This window comes from Metopolophium dirhodum, chromosome 1 (assembly GCF_019925205.1).
Source record: "Metopolophium dirhodum isolate CAU chromosome 1, ASM1992520v1, whole genome shotgun sequence".
NCBI lineage: Eukaryota > Metazoa > Arthropoda > Insecta > Hemiptera > Aphididae > Metopolophium > Metopolophium dirhodum.
This window is the reverse complement of record NC_083560.1, coordinates 69944158-69967965: the sequence shown is the minus strand read 5'-3', so window position 1 is coordinate 69967965 and position 23808 is coordinate 69944158. Positions and strand designations below refer to the sequence as shown.

The 23808-nt window shown below is 28.7% G+C and overlaps 2 protein-coding genes across 4 annotated transcripts; one reads left to right on the top strand and one right to left on the bottom strand.

Moving 5' to 3' along the window:
* The first annotated feature begins 443 nt into the window (after nucleotides 1–443).
* On the top strand, nucleotides 444–9650 carry LOC132934493 (importin subunit alpha-4). Its single transcript, XM_061000800.1, has 11 exons — nucleotides 444–1267; nucleotides 4530–4629; nucleotides 4692–4896; nucleotides 5882–6042; nucleotides 6122–6348; nucleotides 6428–6553; nucleotides 6630–6764; nucleotides 7669–7773; nucleotides 7836–8070; nucleotides 8147–8235; nucleotides 8294–9650. The coding sequence occupies exons 1-11, from the start codon at nucleotides 1202–1204 to the stop codon at nucleotides 8369–8371; spliced, it is 1527 nt and encodes a 508-aa protein (XP_060856783.1). The 5' UTR covers nucleotides 444–1201; the 3' UTR covers nucleotides 8372–9650.
* Nucleotides 9651–10091: 441 nt separating this feature from the next.
* On the bottom strand, nucleotides 10092–18943 carry LOC132934494 (uncharacterized). Of its 3 annotated transcripts, XM_061000801.1 has the most exons (4): nucleotides 18792–18834; nucleotides 18162–18237; nucleotides 11732–11928; nucleotides 10092–10447 (listed from the first exon to the last, which is right to left on the bottom strand). In XM_061000801.1, the coding sequence occupies exons 2-4, from the start codon at nucleotides 18231–18233 to the stop codon at nucleotides 10246–10248; spliced, it is 471 nt and encodes a 156-aa protein (XP_060856784.1). In that variant the 5' UTR covers nucleotides 18234–18237; nucleotides 18792–18834; the 3' UTR covers nucleotides 10092–10245. The 3 variants fall into 3 exon arrangements, 1 of the variants encoding a protein (XP_060856784.1); XR_009663030.1 differs by lacking the exon at nucleotides 10092–10447 and having other exon boundaries at nucleotides 11747–11928; nucleotides 18813–18943; XR_009663031.1 differs by lacking the exon at nucleotides 10092–10447 and having other exon boundaries at nucleotides 11747–11928; nucleotides 18783–18876.
* Nucleotides 18944–23808: the final 4865 nt, after the last annotated feature.

Sequence of the window (23808 nt, the reverse complement as noted above, 5' to 3'; positions counted from 1 at the left end):
TAAACCAACCATAGTCCATAATATATTAATACCTATATCAATGTATAAAACGATGTACGAAACATTAATAATCAAATAAACAATAATATTCGTCAATATAATATGTATATTGATTTTAGATTTAAAATTCATTAATGTATCTTATCAGTTATCAATGCTCATTGATGATAATAATAAAAATATTCAAAAGAAAAGTGATGCGGGAGCGGAGATAAAATATAACGGGCGGCCGGCGCGGCCCACGGCCTCTCCGAAATCCCCTCCTACGTCCTACGATCGTTGCCATCATCGGCGGCGACCGACGCGCCGCGCGCCGCTGCTTCCGACGGGACGGTGACGACGACGCTGACGCCGACGCCGACGCCAACAACGGTTGAACGGTCGTCATCAGCTGTTCAACGGAATGCCATCTGTCCCGGCGGGGGGAGTTTTCGGTGGCGCGCTCACTCCACACCAACAGCAGCAGGCTCACCACACCTGCCGACGACGACGCGCAGACAAATCCGTATCCGCGTCACGAAACTCTCGTGCACAACTTCACGCACGTAATATAATAACATTATACGCGAACGCGCGCGCATATACATATTGTACGCTCATATAATATATATATATGCGTGTTGTGATTTTTTTTCTTCTTTTATTTGGTTTTTTGCGCTCTTTTTCTTTTTTCTTTTCTGTCCCCTATTCCGCCGGACCGGAGAAACATGCGGATCGCATAGCCGTCTCACCACGATAGCGTATTGTTTTTTTTTTTTTTTTACAACTTCACCGCAGCATTACAACTGCCCGCGCCACCCGACGACGACAATTATTATAACACACAACCATACCTGTAGTAGTTGTAGTAATAATAATAATAGTTTATATTATTATTTGATATTATCTCGCGACGCCTGCCGCTGCTGCAGCCGTGTTGTCCAACACACACAGACGTCCGCCGAGCGGTCCACTCCCGAGTCTCGCACCACAATACATCGTCGTCGTCGTCATCGTTATTTGTCACATTAATATTATTATTACAACAGTTCTCTCTCGTCGCGTCGCACAACCAATCGTTTCGCCGCATAAACAACACACGGATTGCAGTGTTATCACCGCCGCCGCCGCCGCCACCGTTACCGTTTTTTTAGCAGTCGCCGTAAATTGTCGTAGCACATTATTCGCTCACGCCCGGCTCCGTACACGATAAACGATCAACATGTCAGACGACAAAGTAATTGGTCACCGGCTCCAGAGTTTCAAGCACAGAGGCAAAACCGAAATCGTAAGTACACTATTCGATGTGCCCAACAAATAACTGCAGCAGCAGCAGTAACTCAATTCTCAAGGCTTTTCAGTAGAAGCAAATTATAGTATGAATTACGATTCTTAATTTTATATTTCTTTCTGATCTTGAACAACATTTTATTGGTATTCAAAACATGGGTTTAGATAAATTATTTAACTTGGTTGGTTCTTGTAGTTCTTGGTTGGTTTTTGTAGTTAGTCCTTCAAGAATATCAATTTTGTTGAATGTTTGTTCTATTTGCTGCATATTATATGAATATGATGTTAATTGTAAAAAATGTGTCAAAATGTTGGGCGGGTGTGTATTCCCATCTGTATCTAAATATGTGTAGCGGGCAGTTTAGCCCAAAGTGAACTGGTCCAGATGATCGTTTGTGTACAAAACGTGGACCCACTTTATACTTGCATCTTATTATTTAGGTTAGACATTTATTGCCACTGCTACTATTGCTGTAATCAAGAGTAGTAGTTTCTGGTAGGTACATATTTACCAGCTGGCTATGTTTAGTTTGCACTACCTGGTTCAATAGTTATTGACTACAAATTTGTAGAAATTAAATATATTATTTATATCTGTACCTATACACATTTTTATTCTACTCTTCATAAAATAGGTACCTATATCTAATTTTTCCTATTCTATATTTTAGATTGGAATTTCAATAGACTAAAACTATTTTATGGCTTACAGCTTAAAACATTTTTAGAATCTTAGGAACAGAATATATATATCTACTTAGAATCTATAAATTTAGTGGAATGCATCATGGGGTTATCTTTATCTCAGTGGTTTATGACTGACCACTATATTTATAAACTACTAAATATTTTTAAAATTAAAGTTGTATTTTTTTATCCATTCAATTTAAGCGAAAATCACTATAAAAAGTACTACATTTGTTATAATGAAATTAAATAATTATTAACTCCAGTCCTTTGTTCCTTAATTTACAATGCACTGTTACTCTGTCTACGTTATGATGAAATAACTCCTTTTTTGTCAGCGTTACATAAAATTAATATTTAATATGTGTGCTAGTTGTATGTCGATAATTCTATTTTTAGCCAATTGATGACAATAAAAAATTCTTTATTTTCTTCCGCACATGTATACAAGTATGATTATTAATTGATCAGAGTACTTAAAATATAATTAGGTAGTAGGTACTTAAACATTTGTAAAAATTAAACTATATTACTAAATAAGAATTAAAAATGAAAGATATTGTATAATTTTATAAAGAGGCTGAAATTAATTTAACATGAATCTATTAGAAATTATAAAAAATATGTTTATCATATTTTACTTAATTAAATAAATTATTTAGTTTGTTGTAATTTAATAACTACTGTGTATGTGTCTAGTTATACTTACTGTGCTAATTGAACAATAAATAGTTAAATTGTAATTATTTTATTTTTACATTAACCATAATATTATATTGTATTGTTAATAATATTATTCTGAATCTACCTTATTTAATTATTTACCTACAAACAGTTTATTTTAATATGTTGATATATAGGTATTAGATTTAGATAGGACTATATAAGACAATAAAATGTACTTTTTATGTGTTCAGTGGTCTTAAAGTTTTTTTTTAATACATTTAGATGTATACAAATTAAATAAAACAACTGAGACATACAAGTTTAAAATTAAACTAATGATCCATAAACAAATATAACTCAATTGTGTAAATAAAAAATGTATTTGAAAATTTTAAGAACCTCTTTCATTAAGAGAACACGCTCTAGCCAGATGAAAATCGGTTCTTCTACACTGAATTGGTGGGTTCTCTCGCTGGGCAGAGTATAGGTTAAATTCTGAATATTGTTAAGTGCATTATTAAGATCTAATTGAAAAACAACTGTATGACAAATATTTCCCTTTAATTGATTACCATATTACTATATTTGTACTTGCTTCATCAACATTGAAGTATAATTAAAATAAAACGATTAATTGATAATATGTTTTTTTTCATTATCATTGTAATACCTAACATGAAAACTCTAAAACAAATTTTAATCCTAATTCTACTTGTGAACCTTATTGTCTCTCATAAGAAAATAGTGCGCAGTGTGCAGTAATTGTGGCCTGTGGGCACAATATCTAAATATCTTGCACTACCAGTGATTTCAAAGGTTATATCATAATAGGTTAACATAATCAGCTGGTAAAATCAACATTTGATAACAGTGTTATCATTAATCTTTTGTTTATTTAACAGAACATTAAAAAATTAAAACATGTGAATATTATGTATTAATTATCTATCTATTAAAAAATTAAGGGTTTTACTACTGTGTTGCATAAACAGCCACTAAACATTTAATGATACTAAATGAGCTAATCGTCTCTTTAACATGATTTAGTGGCCATGAATATTCCATTTAAATTTAGTGTATCATTAAATTAATACATTTTTTATGCAACTTGGCATAAGTATGATATTTATGAATTATTTTTTACTTAAATTTTCATTAGTGTTTAGGTTAAAAAAATAAATAGTTACTAAATAAGTACTATTTCTTCGAATTGCTACCTAGTAATTTTATGGATATGATTACACCCAAAGGAAAATAACAATGTACATCATTCCATAATTATTTGCATTTGTATTTTATTTTTTGTATTTTATTTTTTGTTTTTTTTAAGTTTCTTTTGAAAAACGTATTAAATGTGAGGTCCTGTGAATTAAAAAAATCATAGCTAAGTATCTAATGAAAAAGTTGGAACATATTTTAAACAAATTTTTTTAGAGTAAAATGGTATATTTTTGTTTAAAATTAAAATTGATAAATAAATTACCTACATTTAATGTTCAGAAGTTTAAAATGGTTGAGTAAAAAATGGATTCGAGTTAGTGAAAGGAACAAAGTTTGAAATAAAAGTCTAGAAAAATGAAGTTAGGCCTATTCTTAATTATAATAAATATTACCAGTATGAATTTTCAAGAAATTTTTATAATGACAGATTACACGATATATTGTAACACATATTCAATATGAAACCGGTGCAAAAACTGAAGAAAATTTTTCTGTTAAAATATTGAAACTTAATAAAAAAAATATTGTAATAGTCAGTCAGTACAACTATTATAGAAGTGAACTATACCTAATAAGAACCTAACCTAACCTAATGATGTTGTACAATTCTTCTATATTAATGTATTTAAAATTAAATGTATCTATTAAAACTATTAATTTATTACAACTATTACTCTGAATTATAGGAAAGGCGAAGAATTAGAAGCGAGGCCACTGTTGGGCTAAGAAAAAACAAACAAGAACAAGAGTTAATGAAACGCAGAAATGTTGGTGAAGTATTGAATGGTAAAGAATAATAATAAATGTTGCATTCCAACAATATGTTAAGTATCATTATTAACTTGCAGATGATATAGACTTGGAAAAACCTTTAACTGAACATGACCTACGCTCTTTGGTTGAAGAAGCTGGTAGTACTATTCCAGATGTACAACTTAAAGCCATACAGTCTGCAAGGAAATTGCTTTCATCTGATCGCAACCCGCCAATAGATGAGCTTATAAACAGTGAAATACTTCCAATCTTGGTTCGTTGTTTAGACGAGCATAATAAGTAAGCAAATTGGTTTTGCATTTATAATATTTAGACCGCAAATCATATAAAACAAACCATTATATGTATCCAAATATGCTGCATAAAGCCTAAAATATGCATGGAGAATTTTAATAAATGCATTGGAAAAAAAAACACTTAATAATTTGATTTATGTGTTTATATTTATTCAAAAACATTTAGATATAAAGTATTAACTACCAAAAATGATTAATTATTAAAATAACATTTTGTAGAAAATAATGAATATTAATTTAAAAGAGGTAATATTTCTTAAATATGGCGAGTACTATAGTTCTTATAGCATCATATTATCTAGTGTTTCTGTTGTTTCAAGTAGTCCAATGTAAACACAGCTGCATCTCAATTGTGTCCCAATAAAAACATACTAATTGGTTACAAGGGAAAAAAATGAGCAAAATCATTAAGCCTTCCCCCCCCCCCCTGTAGGGGTGTTTAGTCAAATTTGAGATATGAACATTGAATCAGTACAAAATATAATTGTCAAGTAAACAGTTTAAAAATGCATCTTCGGATCATCAGATAATTTCAAAATTTTCATTTACATCTTAAAACAGTTTAGTTTGGTCTTTAGTTTATCGGTGGGTTCAAACATTAAATACCAACAATTGATTAAAACATTTTCCAATTTCAGATTTATTTTTAAAATCTTAACAGACATTAAGAGGACGCCTAGCCCGCATGTGTGTTCTCTATCTTGCAAATGTACAACGTGGCAAATTTTGCATTCACAATAATACATTATTCTCTGTAATTTATAAACTTGGAGAGTAAAATGTATCATTAAGAATGTCAAATTTACCATGTTGTATGATTGTAAGACAGTGACAACCGCATCATGTGGGTTCGGTGTCCTCTTAAACTTAAACTAAAATATCATGTAATAGTTAAAATATTAGTTTGTTATAGTGTAAATATATATTTTTATTAGATTCATAATTATTCATTTATAATTGTTGTTTAGCCCAACATTACAGTTTGAAGCAGCGTGGGCCCTAACCAATATTGCAAGTGGTACATCCATGCAAACTCAGGCAGTTGTCTCAGCAGGAGCTGTTCCATTGTTTTTAAATTTATTAAATTCATCCAATCAGACAGTTTGCGAACAAGCAGTTTGGGCATTAGGTATTTAACTATTATTACCATCAATTCAGTTTTATTTTAACTAAATCCAAAATATATAATTTATATCGTGTAATTTTAGGAAATATTATTGGTGATGGTCCGCAACTACGTGACTATGTTATAAGTTTGAGTGTTGTGCCAAGATTACTTCTCTTTATCAATCCGGCTATACCGATAACATTTATGCGGAATGTGACATGGGTTATAGTTAACTTGTGTCGAAATAAAGACCCACCACCGGCACAACATGTTATAGATGAACTTCTTCCTGCTCTCAATTATTTGATTAATAATAAAGATATTAATGTAATTATAGTTTACTTTTAAAATTATTTTCAGTAATTTGACACTTAATAGTTATTTAATTTTTTTTTTTTTTTTAAAGATTCTTGTTGATACTGTTTGGGCTATCAGCTATTTGACAGATGGAGGAAATGATCAAATTCAAAGAGTTATTGAGAGTGGTATAGTACCTAATCTAATACCACTATTGTCACACAAAGAAGTGAAGGTTTGTTTAATTACATATTCATTTTGAACTATAATTATAATACAATAATTATTCCATATATAAAATAAATGTTTAGGTACAAACAGCAGCATTGCGTGCAATAGGAAATATTGTTACAGGAACTGATGAACAAACACAAATAGTTCTTGATGCTGGTGCATTATGTCATTTTCCAGCTTTACTTTCTCATTCAAAAGAAAAAATATGCAAGGTATTTAATTAAATATTCTTTGTTATTTGAATGTGGAAAAAATGTTTGTTTCTCTTTTATATCTCAAAAATAAAATACGTTAGGTGGTATCCCATGTACCAATAATTGTGATTTGAAAAAGAAGTAGCCTTGTAGTTGAAAAAAGAAGAACTCAGAAATCCAAAATCACAAAGTGTTAAATTCCAACAAAAATTTTTTTAGTGTAAAAAAAATCATCTGGGTGATGTGAAGGTGTCTGCTCTAATTCTGGGTAATCACGTTTGAATGTAATTCTGGGTTCATTATATATTCCATATCCCTCACCTGGGATCTTGGTGGTCATTTGAAATGTGCATGTTGTGTTGCCACAATGTGTGATAATCCACATTTCTGGTTTGTGGATGCCCTGAAGAGTAGGTACTGTCCCACGCCTAAATCTCGTAAACCACAAATATACGCAGCTACGTTAATTTTAGTGTGTTTTACCTATAGCGTATAATTATAAAGTATATTATGTATACTCTGTTCAAAATAAGACGACCAGTTTTCGTTCGCGACGGTCAGGCACCTCCCCCACCATAGATCACGTGTCAGGCCGAGCCGCAGAAATAAGCCACGCCCATGCGCACAACTCGGTCGCCGAGGTCCGGTCTTATTTTGAACAGAGTATAGTACATCTCCTTCAGTTCTTATTGAGATTATATACCTTTTTAGTAATATTTGGAACCACAAGCATACACCATAATTTGATATATTATATTTCTTTCTTTTGTTATTATAATAATATATATTACTATTTTATTATACCCTTGTTATAACTTATAATATGTGGTATCATAAGTCTAGGTTGTAGTTATATTTTATTTTGTATGAAATATCAGAGCATGTAGTATTTTGAACATAATAAACAAATTTTATTTTGTAGGAAGCTGTTTGGTTTCTTTCTAATGTTACTGCTGGAAATCAAGTTCAAGTTCAAGCTGTCATAGACGCTGGTCTGATACCAAAAATAATAACGCATCTATCAAAGGTAATACATTTAGTTTTTAATAAAAAAAATTTTTATATATTATATTTTTACAACAATTGTAGAGTGAATTCCAAACACAAAAAGAAGCAGCCTGGGCAATTACTAATTTAACTATCAGTGGAAATAGTCAACAAGTAGATTGTGTTATCAGTGCAGGGGTTGTTGCTCCCCTTTGTGCTCTGTTGTCTTGTCAAGATAGTCAAGTTATTCAAGTAGTTTTAGATGGCTTACAAAATATGCTTAAAATTGCTGGTCCTGATGTTGACGCCTTAGCTAATTTGATTGAAGAATGTGAAGGTAATTGCTTATTCTTATATCTCATTGCTAAAAGTTAATTACTAATTTTAATGCATTAATTTTTTAATATTAACAGGCCTTGATAAAATTGAACAACTTCAAAATCATGAAAGTGTTGAAATTTACAAAGTTGCATTTGATATCATCGAGAGATATTTCTCAGAGGTAATATGTTATGTCATATTATGTATTGATAATTTTTACACTTTTTTTTTTATTTTAGGAATCAGCTTCACCTACACAACCTCCATCATGCTTCGAATTCAATCCGGCTACAACAAACACTCAGTTTAAATTTTAGTTTTTTTTTTAACTATTATTAATTTTTTTTTTTTATAATATTCAGTTAGCGCGACCACTTGGACAATAAAATATTGTACCTGTGATTTTTAAAATCATTCGCGTTGCTTTATATCCAATTTTGAATCAATTCATACTAATTCAATCTAAAATTATTTTTTCACGTCCACTTTCAAATTGATAGTGTGTATCAATTTGTTAACTAAACCTTGGCCAAAACTGAAAGAAGAAGAAGGGAGAAATTGAGCTTTTATTGGAAATAAAATGTTAAACATATTATTGTGTAGCAAATATATAAAAATATTTTTTCAATTTTATATTGTATGCATTGTGTGGTTAATGAAATATTGATCACAATTTGTTGATACAATTGACATTAGCCATTTTAATTCTAGTTCTGAGTATTTCATGCATCTGGATAGATCAATTTATTTTCATAGTAATACATGTTTGGTGTTCTTTTGGCTCCAATGAAGCTAATTAATAATACATTTAAAATAAATTCTGTTAGCATTTTATAATCCATTTGACATGCTATAAATCTTAAACATTTTTACACCACTTATTAAATCTAAGTTAATTTATTTGATTAATTAGTTGACATAGAATTATTGTCAAATTTAAATATTAGAATACGATTAACTGTAAAACCATGTACCATGAAATATTATTTGTATTTAATTTTATTAAGTCCATATAGACAAAGTTTCATTTTGTTTAGAAATAAAAATAAAATCCCAGATAATGTTTGTAAAATGTTTGACTATTATGTTCTCAATACATTTGGAATGTATTAATTTTGCTGATTTTTTTGTTTTAACTATGTTGACATTTTAAAATGTCCGCCCATCTGTACATTTAAAATAGTACAATCTCATATGGGTGGAAAACTAAAAGTACCATGAATAATATAACATAACTCTTGTTTCAATATCTTATGCAATAAAATAATAAATATCAAATATACGGTTTAACATGTTAAACTCAATTATTTTTACTAAGAGCAAATAGATGTTTTATTTATGATCATGATTAATGATATTGGCCATCTAAATAATGATAATATTTTTTTTTATATACATATTATATTATGTTCAGCTCAATTTCACCCTTTTTAATTGTAAATCTAATATGTTATATCCGTGATAATTTTTGAATGTATTTAGTATTGTTATTATATCTACGTATTATAGAATTTTTTTCATTAAAACATAATTTTACTTCCAGGTCACTATTAATAAATGTAATTCAAAATGTAAAATATAATATCAAGCCTATCATTTATAATGCAAATTTGTTGAGTGAAAAAAGTAAAATTGCTTTGTAATCACGTTTACAATTTTCTGTAAATTAAAAAATTACCATGACAATATTGTACGTTTAACTATACTAGTTTACTTATTATAATAATATGAATTTAAAGTTCTATGTGTAATAACTCAAAGACATCTAGTACATTGACAATTATTAGGCTGTAGTACTCGTTTTGTTTTCCCTTCAACCATTGAAACTTTGCTCCCAGATGGAAACTTTATGACAAGATCTAACGAACCTTCATTTATTTCAATGTAATTTAAATAATTGTTAGTTTCAATCATTATGTTATTATTGATATTTAACTTATTATCGATTTTTTTTGTTGAAACTGTACTTTTTTTGTGGCTCTGTCTAGACTTGTTCAATACTTGATTTTTCGTATTTTTAACACCCTGTAACAAGATTAAATTATTTACATTTAAAAATATTTTTATATTCAGTTTGGAAAATTTGTAATTTACCCCATCATTATGGATGGATAGGCTTCGTAATTTTTTCGATAATTTCTTTTTTGGTGGATCCCATGGTATTCTCTCCTCTGGTATATTGGTCTAATTGTTAATACAATATGATTATTAACTTATACATTGAGATCCTGCATAAAATAATGTTCACCTTGATAATTGACAATTTTGGATTACATGCAATGCACCTTTCATTTTTTACTTCAGTCTGTATTTTACCAGATTCTGACGATTCTTCAATATCAACAGTTAGTTTATTGTTACTTTTTGTAAATAAATTGACTCTATGAAAAAACCTAAAGAATGAATCAAACTAATTACAATATGTATGTGTATGTAATTGTATTTATCAGTAATGAGTGTTAACCTATTATTATTTACAATTTAAGACTGCTCTTTGTTTAATTGAGCACTATTTTGTTCTATCCTAAATTTTTTTTACCAGTGATTTTTCACTTTTAAATAGTCATGATAGGTTAGATCACAACCATTTTGATTATATATAATATATCCATAAATATCTATTTTACATTATCATGATTTCATGTTCTCTACTGTGTAGGAAATGAGATAATTCAAAACAGGTGTGATCATACTTATATATTTTGTCATGGTCTAAATTACAAATTTTATTTTAAGATTTATCTTTTTCCTGGGAACTCAAAATTTATATGTTGTAAATAATATTGAATGTAAAATATCGCTGATCGATATAAAATATATACCTATAATCTATATGTATAAAATATATAGTATTATACATTTATACTATCCAGGATCAACAAAATAGTTAAATAAGTACCTTATTTAGTATGTAATGTAATGTTTCTATTGAATAATTCTCAGTTGATACAAATATACAATTTTAAATGCAATTGAAGTATTTTCTGAATTTTTAATAAAAAAAAAAAAAATACCTACAAATGACAATATTATTAATATTATCTAGGAATAATTTATTTGTGTGATTCTTATAAAAAAAAATATCAATTGCTGGATTAATTGAGCTTTAGGTGATATTGGCAGATTACAGATTTGGTTCGCTAGGTTATTAACTATGGACCTCTAAAGTTTAGTATAATTTGCATTAATACTTTTAACTAAAATAACTATAATTTACAAAAGCTAAATAATTTTTTCTTATAACTAGGTACCTTTTTATATACTTAAATAGTTAATCGGTAATCTAAAATGTTCACAAAAAAAAAAAACTAACAAACAAAATTGTTGACAAACATCGTTTATTATTTATATTATTTTTTCTTGATATAAAATTAAGAAAAATTGTATTTCTAATTATTATTAATAATTTACTTACGATACCTACTTATACCTATCAAAATAATTTTTTTTTTTTTAAACTATTGAACGCGTTAGCAAAATATATTTTGGGGATAAACGTGGGCTCCCAAAATCAATGGGCGCCGGGACTGGGCCCCCCCTTAATCCGGGCTTGTCACTGCCAACAAGTAACAATGCATATTCTCGTTTTCACGTGTGGCTACACCACAGAGAGCATCTTTTTGAATTTTTATTTTTTTTTTACGCTGAACAGTAAATTAATAAATCAATGTGCATACTTTGGTTGTTCGTAATCCCAACGGTTGTCCACACGTCTGGTGCTCATTATTTCACTCAAATGTCGCCACAAAATACCATTGTTCAATAATATCTGCGTACACCTCTCTCGTTCCTTTTGGTATTTCTTTGTCTTCAGCACTATGTGCTGCCACTCCTGCGGTGGGGTCGTATCCACCCGCGCGGTGGCCGACTTGAGCTAAAATATTCACGAAATACATAAAATAAAATGATTAATTTAAAGTTTCATTAAAATATAATGGGCCAATGCCAACTAAATCATGTTTAAAGAACCAATACCTTGCTAGGAAGGATTGATTCATATTAATATAAAATGTTTAGTGTTTTTTAGGCAACCCGGGCCCTGGCACAACAGCATAAGGTGGTAGTATAGGCCTACTAAACTATTAAAGTATATATGTGTATATAGTATATCTATAAATGATCAATGCAATAAGTCCTTCTCAAAGTATTTATTGTTTTTATAAATAAAAACTATTTCTGGTAAATTCAAGTCTTTAAAAAGTACTCACATCATCAAACTTGAAAGACATTTTCGAATACATTTTGTTATACTTCTATGTGACTGAAGATAACTTACAAATTATTGTAGTCTGTAAGCTATTAAATATTAAAAACAATCTCCTGTACAATTTACCATTTTTGATATAGGTACGGCCATCTTGTACTGTCAGTGATACTAACAGCATAGCATACATGTTTAGTTTAGGCACAGAAAAATAGACTTTGCAGGTTTTCGACGACAAACGCGTATTATCACATGTGGAGATGGATTCCACAGAATAGCTATTAAGAATAGATTTATATTAAGAACGTTTTGTTGACTAAATCATTGTAAATCTGATTTTAAAAAAAAGCTGCTACAAAAATTTGATGCCCCCAAAAAGTGCTGCCCAGCGCGATTTCCCCCCTTAACCCCCCTAAATACGCCACTGCCTGTACCTATATCATGCAGCTATCTAATGTATATAATGTTGCGACACTCAGAGTTCCTGTGAGTCTCTAATGCACTGAAAAAAACTACCTGTAGTAATGACAATATTGTCTTATTAAACTTCGACAAACATAAAATTTGTTATGATGACAACGTATGTTTGTTTAAACAATAAATTAGTTATATTAATAATAATGGATTTGTTAATTTAACAATTCATATTGTCAAAATAAATTAAAATATTGATAATATATTATTAAATCGACGCTGTGAAAATTGTCAACAAAATGACATTCATTTGCATTTTTATACCTAATATAATAATTCAAATATATTTATAACCGGCTTTTTACCAAAAAATAATGACCATTCATCATTGTAAAGAATTTTGTCATTTTATCCTTATAATATTATCATTTCATCCTTATTATATTATCAAATTATGGTTATTGTTGTACATCATTGTACCTATACAGCATAACAAATTGTCTCATTGCCAAATTACCTACTCATTAGTACCTACTCATTACTAATTGTAACATAATTAAAAACTAAATAGTAGGTAGTGACCAGGTTATTTGAATAAGTGATATTTAAAGACTCAGCAGTTGGTTCCAAAAATTAAATTGATGAATTTAAAGTCTACGGTTATACGGTAAGTTTTCATTTATTAGTTATTTTATTCAATTTAAAAAATGATTTGATTTTTAAAACTCGTATACATATTAAACTTTTATTGGTAAACATTGTTACAAACTGATCTCGTATTCTGCAAAGGTACCTAGATATTATAATTTATATATTTATATATAAATAGTTAATAGGTACAATTACACACTTGAAGTAGGTACAGAATTAAGTGTTCATATTAATTAAAATTTTTTAATGTTAAATTATAATAGTTACCTACCTAATAATAGTTATCTAATTACTAGGTTATTTGGGAATTTTACTCTGCTGTTCCACACATTCAAGTGAGGAATTTGAAGTCTACAGTTACATATTTACCATGGTTAATATTATCACGGTTTACTATAGTAGTAGATAAACCGTGGACCAAGCTCAATCCCCCCAGAACCTTGTTTACTTATACAGTTATATACACTTATACACACATTTCTTTTTAATTTTATAGAGATTTCTATCAACATTTTTACTGTAACAATTGTCAATTGTACCAAAATGTATTTCAAAAAAGTTATTAAATACCTATAGTGAATATTGGGTAACTAAAACCCTACTAACTATTAAGAATAAGCTCATTGACTTTTGTTTTGAAATAATACCTACCTATAATATTTATTTTTATTGTAGGCATTCAGTAAATTTATTTGATTAGAATCTGTATCATGATTGTATAATAAAGATCCTAGTATTTATATATGGAGACTTTGTTGGTGAAATTAATATAGGCACCTATGCGATACAGGCGATATAGGCGTATTACAAAGTGGCAAGGTGCTCTTTATGTTCTTAGTTTTTTTGTCTTGAATAATTGAATCAGTCTTTGGTTCTTCCTAATTTGATTACTTTAGCAGGATAATATTAGCTAGCCAATAGTTAAATTTTTTTTTTGTAGATCTGGCGCCATTTAAACCCAGTGCCGCTAACATGCTTCGTCATGTTTCTCTAGCTTTTCTCCATCCCTGATTCATAGAATCTTCAGATCTACTTTAATATGGTCGCTCCACCGCTGTCTTGGTCATCCTATTGGTCTTATTCGATCTGGCTTCCACATTGTGACCTTGTTTACTATTTTATCATTCGCTCTCCACACATGTACTGCCCAGCTAAGTCTTTCAATTTTAATGTTAACATTACCTGTTACATAGGTAACAACTTAAATAACATGTGCAAAATGAGAAAAAAATTATATGCTGTCAATTTTTTTGTTATGGTGTATGAAAGAAATATAATTACATTAAACTGTATTAGGTGTCTGCAGGAATATAAAGATGTAAGTATTTATAGTAGGTACCTACATAATATGATGGTACTAAGCTGTGGAGTTTTTCGAAACTAGTTTAAGTTAATTACTCTTAAAAAGAATGAACGTTAAAGTTAATTTTAGAATAAAAATATATTTGTGTAACTATAAGTTTAGTTACAAATATTCATGAAAATAAAAACTTAAGAGTTAAGTTACCTAAGTTAAAAGTTACTTATTTTTTTAAATTAGGTACCCTTAACCACACTCATACAATGTCATGTATTTATATACTCTACGACTGGAATATTACTAGTTATTACCTTAGTTGTGGTAGGAATATAGCATACAAAATAAATAACGATCACACCAGACTTTTATTTATACCTATATTCATTATACTTATATATATATTATAAATAATATTATATTATTTAGGTACCTATTATTATTTTTCAATCACTGTTGTATGAGTAGCTTCACTTAGAGGTAGGTACATCAGAAATTATGTCACACGTTCTGGTGATTTTTTTATCAAGTAATAATAATATACACCTTTAACGTCACTCAGGGGAAAATATTAATACCTAAATTTCATAATTTTTATCTTCAACAACATCTATATATGAAAAATATATAAAAAAAATGTGCAGTGCTTTGCACCCGAATTAATCGGAACCCCTAACACCCTTAAAAACTCTTAAAAATCAAACACCTGAAACCCATACAACCCAAATGATTCTGTATTCAAAATACCCGAATTAACCAAAACCCGAATAAAACATTCTGGTTAACCAGATGCTCGAATAATTTTGTTTTTTACAATCTTTATGTGATGTATAATTTTCAATGTATTTCTCGTGGTGAGTTCGATTCTGTAGTAAGTTGTTTAATAATAATAATAAATTAACAGGAATAATTTTACAATCAATCGTAGGTAAATTCAATAATTATTTTCTTGAATACAAAATCCATTAAAATCTTTAATTGATCCTAACTAAACCAAATGGCCTTATAATACTAAATTATTTCTTATGCATTATATATTTATTGAATACTTTATTAGTATATAAAATAAATCCAAATATAGCCAATAACAACATAAAATATAGACATGATCTGAATTCTCAACAAAACTGAACAACGTATTGACAGTCGTGACCAAATACAAATACCAATTCAAATACCATATACTAAAACTAATAAATAATAAGACGTAATAGACTATTGGTGAACATCAATTTAAATTACGTTTGGTAACCAAGCCCGGATTAAGGAGGGTCCAGGAGGGCCATGGTCCCCGGTCCTCAATAGTAAGAATTTATTTAGGGGCCTCAGATTTGTCCATTACTTTTTTCGTTATGGGCTATAATACTATAACACTGCATAAATCACCTAAAAAAATCGATGATTATTTTGCGAGGTAAAAAGCTTGTAAATTATAATTTATAAATAAAATGATACATTATTCATTATTTATTGCTATGTACCTAATATATATATATATGTATATATATTTATTGTAACAGGTACCTAATATTAAATATGTAATATATACATTATTATTGTTTTTTTCGTACAGGGACTTCATTTAAAACTTTGGCCCTTGAGCCTCGAAATGTCTTAATCCGGGTAGGTACCTATATAATTAATAGTTAATACCTATACAGTATTATTTGCCAACCAACTTCCCAACTGGTAATATTACAATTTAGTAACGAATATTGTAATTCATAACTATATTTACCAGTTTTCCGTAATTTATATTTTATTTTATTTATCTACCGCCTACCTATTTTAAACATTTTAGTTAACTTATATATCCTTCGACTTGGCAAGTCCTAAATATATAGGTACCTAATTAATTTCCCATTGTCTTAGTTCTTGTAATTTCTTAGAAAAATGTAACTTCTGCAGGTACCTAGTTATAAACCTAGTTTGGTCTGAAACAAATGTTGCGCATTCGTGTTAGAAATTTATATTTTATTATAAATAACATAAATCATTTTCTACATTTTTTTGTCGGTTTGGGCAATGTTTTTTTTGTTGTGGGGGGGGGGGGGGCTCAGCCTTCAAAATTGTGTTTTCTCAAGACTAGTATTAAAACTCATTAACCAGTATTAACCCGAATAATAACAGTTATGAATATCCGAACGTTTGTTTAAATTTTTTATTACCCGAATACATCCAGCACCCGAAACCCAAATAAATGATTCGGGTGCTAAACCCTGAAAAAATGTGGGTACCTACGTAGGGATATATTTTTCCGTTTACTTTTAAAACACCATACATAATTATTAATGTTGAAAAATTATTTTAGATGATATAAATCAGGGTGGCCTTTTAAAGTTTGCGGACCTATACACTTTCATAAATACACTGGGGGCCGCCAAAAGAAAAAAATCCCTCACCACAAGAATTCGGATTCGCTATAAGTTACTATAAGTATATTAGGTATTGTGATGTAAAGTCTATGCCATATTATATATTTACTACATATCTTAATTTACTTACAATACAGTATGTTGATTTTATGATATCATCTTCGCGTAATAGAAAATATGCGTTTTTATTTATTTATTTATATATATATATATCACGGAATTATAAATGGGATGCAGTAATTCTTTAAACTAAAAATTCACATGTTCAATAACATAAAAGTAACTTAATTATATAACATTAAGAAGAATACAAAATAGATGATAACAATGACAAGTTAATATAGAATTAGATAATGATAAGTTAATAATATTAATAAAAGATTGTCATACAAAAAAATCAAAATTTTGATTGACACAGTTACCATTCGTTAATATAGAATATTAATCAGGGAATTAAGTAGTTATGTAATTGAGAGAAGTATGCTTTATATAAAATAAACAGATATCTCTAGTATTATGAACATTGACTTTAAAATGTATAAGACTTAATAAATAAGAATCATCTATTTTATTACTTCATAATTTTTTTTTAAAAATAATATAAGACTCTTTTCTACGATTTTTTAAAGAATTAAGTTTAATAAATTTCATTAAATTTTCATAATCAGAAGGAGGAGCCCTCGCAATATTAAATTTAAAATAAATTTAAAATAAATTATAAAAAATTTATTTTGAACCACTTCAATATGAATGGAAATACCAATAGTATTGGAGTCCCAGATAATTGAAACATATTCTTAATGAGACCTTACAATGGAGGTGAAAAGACATTTATAGGTCAGAGGATCTTTAAGAGAAGACCAATTACGCATGATGAGACCCAACATAGATAAAGCTTTATTTTTTAAGTAATTATATGATGGGTCATGGGTGAAAGTTATATTTTGTATCAAAAAAAAATTCCAAGGTGTTTTATTAGATTCATCCTCGTAAAAGTAATACCATTTAAAATATAATTCAAAATCAAAATTGTGCCCTTTTTAGAAAAAATGTAGTTTTTGTAGTTCAGAATCGAAAAGTGTATATTATAAATTATAACATATGATATGATATTCGCCATTCGGTATAACTATAATGCTATATTATTTAGAGGTATGTATACTCACTTTGACTTTATGTTGATGATATAATCTTTGCTGAAAAGGCTTCACAAATAATTCTTCTTTACGCGTCAACATTTTTCTATGACAAAAAAAAAATAATAAATGTTTTATTTGTTTGTAGATATATATTATACTGATAGAGCTATAATAAAAAAATACCACAATTCTAAAGAATTTGAACAAAATTGTGATTATCAAAGTTTATTCTATATTCATGGCATCATTATTGCTATTATAATAATTAATTCTAGCTTATGTACAAATCAAATTCTATGAATTTCACTTAGTATGAGTGAAATAGTGAATGATTATTATTTATTAATATTGTTGTTTAATAATAGTAATAATTTTACAGGTTTACGCAATAATGTATTATAAATTGGAAAATACCTACGCAGTACTACATAATAATATATCAAAATTGGGTGTACTTTTTAATTTATTGGACAGAAATAACCCACTGAAATGCATTCAATCGAAGTAAAAAAATGTCTACATCTACTGACGCCACTACAATACTAATTATTATGTCATAATATTATCATTATGTGTCAAATGTATAATTTTAAAAACGTGTAGGCATTATAATGTGGATATGTGAGTAAATTTAATACAATACACTACATCGAATACCGGTCGAGAATATGACAATACAATTATACGCAGACGTAATGGCAATAGTGACGACGATGAACAGTATTGAGTATAGACTGTAGAGGTAGAACCCTTCTGGCTGACTACAGTACTTTTAGGAGTTCACAGTTATAGCCTGTAGGTGATGCAAAAAGATTCACTTCCTGTTAAATAAAATACCCGAGGTGCGTGTTGGTAGGAAACAACTATTTCATAAACGTGTCGCAGTTTAGTCGATGTCCCTATGGTAACTCGGTATTTACTATAATACATCTCAATAGTCAATATATATGCGTACAACGTTAAAGCGTTTATTGTATATACAATATACCTATATATACGTACTAGGTACCTATAAAGCGTAAATAGCATGTTTAAAGTGTAATAATATCTAGAAAAAAGGAATTTTATTTTGTCGTAATGTTTATATGTTTACTTGGGTCTTGAAAATAGGTGATCTGTAATATAGGTACTTAGTTCTAGATATCTAATAAAATATGAACATCATGGACCATGGTGTATAAATTCAGTGTTTGGACTTATCTAGATGACTATCTAGATAATAATTTGTTCATCTTTTATCTTATCGAGATAAATAGTTACAAGGTATCTAAACGTTCGTCTTAGATATTTTTTTTACTTATCTAAATAAACTCATCTAGATACATTTTTTATTGATAAAAATCGTGAAATTGTATAAACGCATTTTAAATATTTATACAGATTCTCAAACCAAGTTTATGGTTTATAAATAATGTAATTATTTGTATTTATATCATTATTATTATTATGTTCCTAGTGCCCAACTAAAATATACCTAAATTTAAAACCCATTTAAAAAAAAATTGTATCTTTTTTTTATCTAGATAAAAAAGTATTTATCTTTATCTAGAAAAAAAGTACTTATCTAATCCGAACACTGTGTATAATCGGGTATATATAGTAGAGTTCTAAGTCACTTTGCACAATCGAGCATTAAAAGCGCGAAACGCGAACACTAAACATAAAGTATATATATATATTACATATATTATATAAATTATAAACAAGTCTGAACTCTGAAGTCATGATAAATTTTATTAAAAATATTATTAAGCATAAAAACTATTTGGTAATTGGTAAACATAAGTATTTTACATTCTAAATAGGAGCGAATCTTGGGTTATTATACCTATCGATAATAATATTATCAATATATAATATAGGTAATATAATTATTATGTATATTTCCCCAGGAGCGCCATTTGGCGTATCGCAGGGTATACTCGTACATTGGCGGCCCTTCCTTTCGCCGTATCATATTGACCTGCCTTTATTTTATGCTGGCACCGATGCCCGATGTATCAGTTAAATTGAATTAATTGAAATAATTAATATAAGATAAAAATAATTTATAAATAAAGAGATATACTTAGATATACTTTGATATCAAAGATATAGAAAGAAAATGTATATTAATGAATAATGATATTATACTTAGGGGAACGGAGTGGCCGAACGGTGTAAGGCGTCGGTTGCGACGCAGCCGACGCCGGCTCGATTCCTTGGTCACGGGTGGCATTTTTCTTCAGGCAAGTCACGGTGTCCGGAGAACAAGTACCGCCATCCCCCACCCGAGCATGGCAGATACCTACGGGTGCCCAATCAAAAATTCTGCCAAACCCAAAACACACGTGTCCCCCCCCCCCCTACCGACATTAAAACGCACAAAACCAATACAGCTAATGGCCATAGATGCCGGGCTTAAGATCAAAAAAAGATATTATACTTTTTGATAAAAAAGTGTTACCACTTAAAATATTAATTATTTTTAATCCCTAATAGTAAGGTTAGAAATAACTTCAACATGGCTACATTTCAATTTTCATTGTTATAACTGTGGCCTGGTAAAAAATTTGGCAGCCCAATTTTAAAACTGAAATGGCGCTTCTGAGAAATATAGCGTGGTACCGATATTAATCGAATTATCGTTTGAGTTTATCGTTGAAATGCATTTCACTAAGACGACTGTCACATTGTCATGAAGCCAACAACAAATTAAATACAGTTGGATGAATGCGTCAATAGACTTTATAAGAGGCAAAAATCTAAATCTGTTGACAATAATAATAAACTATTAGATTTATGTAACTATGTAGCATCAAAAATAACAAATTTCGAATTTTTAAATTCAATACGTTATACATTTGTATAGGGCTGATGGTATTGAAAATAATTTTCAGTATTACGGTATTGATTTCAATACCGGTTTGAAACGGTCTACCGAAAAACCGAAATGTTTCGGTATACCGAAACCGAAATGAATTGGTATACCTAAATGCCGATATGCGTACGGTTAGGGCTGACGGTATTTTAAAATTATTTGGTAAATGGTATACCGTAAAAAACCGAATGAACGGTTTTAGTGCTGTTTTCTAGTATCAATGACAATATTATAGATTATAATATTATATGTTATAGTATATAATAAAGTATATAATGTGAAACAATAAAAGTAAAAAATATCGATACTAGTTAGATTTTATTTATTATTTCGGTATACCGTACCATATCAGTATTTAGGTATACCGAATCATTTCGGTTTCGGTATACTGAAACAGTTCGGTTTTTTACGGTATACCGTTTACCAAAATAATTTTAAAATACCGGAAATACCGTCAGCCCTACATTTGTACATGCACCTAGTTTTTAAATATTTACAATAGGTAGACAATTTGACGATTTTTTTTGTTGATATTTTAATGTAATTTTGACATACCTATATTTATACTGTACACATTTTTACTTTACTTTAATTTTGATATTATAATAATAATTTATAAATGTATTATTGTATTATATAACAAAGTAACTTTTGGTTGTTATTTGTTACCTAACTTGTAAATTTAAAAAACTAATTTTTTTTACTTGTTAATATATTATAGACACGGACACACGGTAGTACTGTACTATAGGTATTTTATAATATTTTTAGTTGACTTTTTTTTAATTTTTAATAATTTACATTATATATACTTACTAGTTATTACTTAGGTAGGTATTGGTATATAACTTATAATTCACAATATATATTTTACAAAGTGTCTACGTTCTGAAATGAACATTTTTACCCGACCGTGCAAAGTGTCCGCGTTATGAATTTTAAACAATATAGGTATTGTACAAAGTGACCGTTTACTATGGAGTAGGTAGTAGGTACTGTGGTGTGTGACCGTATTTATTGGATTCTCGGTAATATTGAATTACTGTCCAACATTCCAGCCAGCGTGTTAGTCTAGCTAATCGCTAATGGTTGGACCTCCGGCACAATTATTTTCAATGGGCCTTTACAAAAAAAAAAATTTTTTTTACTAACGTAATTTTGTTTTCAGTGTACAATTAATATCATAAGTATAACATAACTTGATCCCAGTCTTTAAAAATGGTATTAATTAATAGATATAATTCTTTTGTGTTAAATTTATTTGAGTTAATATAAATAAAATAATGTATGAGTACAGCATTTATGAAATATAATTTCATAGTTTGATAGTTGTTTTGGTAAAAAATATATAATTTTTGATGATTAAATAGATACAAAATAAAAATAAATATAATAATATACCAGCTACCTACTGCATTATGTTTATTAATTGGAAAGTCAGTAGCTTTAATTAGATATATAATGCAGATATTCTAGTACAGTTTTTTTTAAATTTCAAAAAGTTCAATAATTTTTTATGTTTATTTTAAAAATTCGAAAATAACTATTTTGTATCTATGTATAATATAAAATTTATGGCTGAATGTGTTGCTAAGCGCAAATCTCGAGAGCAGCTCAACCGATTTCACTAATTCTTTTTTTATAATATTCCTTGAAATAAGAGTATGGTTCTTACGAAGAGAAAAAATTTAAAAATTTAAAAAAAAAGTCTAAAAACTAATTACAAAAATGATAATATATAAGTAATTAACCAATAACCATATTAATATATTATCATGGAAAAAAAATATCTATGTCACAACAAATAACTATAGCAATAATAATAATAATCACTCATTTAACATAACTCAAAAAAATTTATTTGAATCGATTCTTTCAAAGTATTGAGGTCATATACGATTTTTTCTAACATTTATTATTATCAAATAATAAGTTATCTTTATATATAGAATTCTACTGTACGTGTGTTGTAACTGAACTCCTTCTAAACGGTTGGACTGATTTGAGTTAATTTTTTTGTATGCGTTTGGGTGACGCCTCGGATGGTTTAGATTCTCAAATCATCCCCCAAGGTCCAACCAGGGGATGTGCTCAAACGGGGATTTAGAGATTTACGGTGGAAATTTTTGTTTATAAATGGTTGCCATGGGTTTAAAGCTATTATAATAATAATTATTGGTTGCCGCGGCCGTGAAATCGGTGTATTCATTCAATGCATTTAATTTTTTTGTACGCTGTGTTTTGATATGTATCGGTGGTTAATTCGCTGTAGGTGGAATTAAGTAAAAACGACAAACTTGGTATAACTTTGATACTTTAGAGTTAAATCATACACTTACGTACAGACAAAACGGGGCCCGCAATCTACCGCAATCTAGCCTACCTGACAATATACTGCTGCGAATAAGAATTTTTATTCCGGTCAACAGAAAAGATAAGATGAATCTAGAACATCATACACTGAATATTAAATAAGGCATTGAACAAAGTTTAAGTCATATACAGTTTGTACATTTAACATTCAACATTTTGTAACGAAGTGCACGGGATCAGCTAGCTTATTATATATAATATTTATTTATATTAATATTTATTATTTATTATAATATTTATATTAACATTTATTTAAATATTCATTTTATTCTGTCCGATATTTAAAATAATATTATCGACGATCGTCATAATTTATAAAACTATACCTATAAGTATCACATCTAGACAATTCTAAAAAACATATTCATGTTTAATTAGGATAAATAATAATTCTCATTAGAAAGTCTTGATTGACTAATATATCTCATTAAACTTCAATTA

Excerpts from the sequence above, each read along its gene's own strand:
- LOC132934493 (XM_061000800.1), top strand. The coding sequence starts at position 1,202 with ATGTCAGACGACAAAGTAATTGGTCACCGGCTCCAGAGTTTCAAGCAC. Across the intron at positions 4,897-5,881 it reads TGTTTAGACGAGCATAATAA|CCCAACATTACAGTTTGAAG; the intron begins GTAAGCAAATTG and ends ATTGTTGTTTAG. Across the intron at positions 6,043-6,121 it reads ACAAGCAGTTTGGGCATTAG|GAAATATTATTGGTGATGGT; the intron begins GTATTTAACTAT and ends GTGTAATTTTAG.
- LOC132934494 (XM_061000801.1), bottom strand. The coding sequence starts at position 18,233 with ATGTTGACGCGTAAAGAAGAATTATTTGTGAAGCCTTTTCAGCAAAGA. Across the intron at positions 11,929-18,161 it reads ATCATCAACATAAAGTCAAA|CTCAAGTCGGCCACCGCGCG; the intron begins GTGAGTATACAT and ends TGAATATTTTAG. Across the intron at positions 10,448-11,731 it reads TGGGATTACGAACAACCAAA|GTTTTTTCATAGAGTCAATT; the intron begins GTATGCACATTG and ends TTCATTCTTTAG.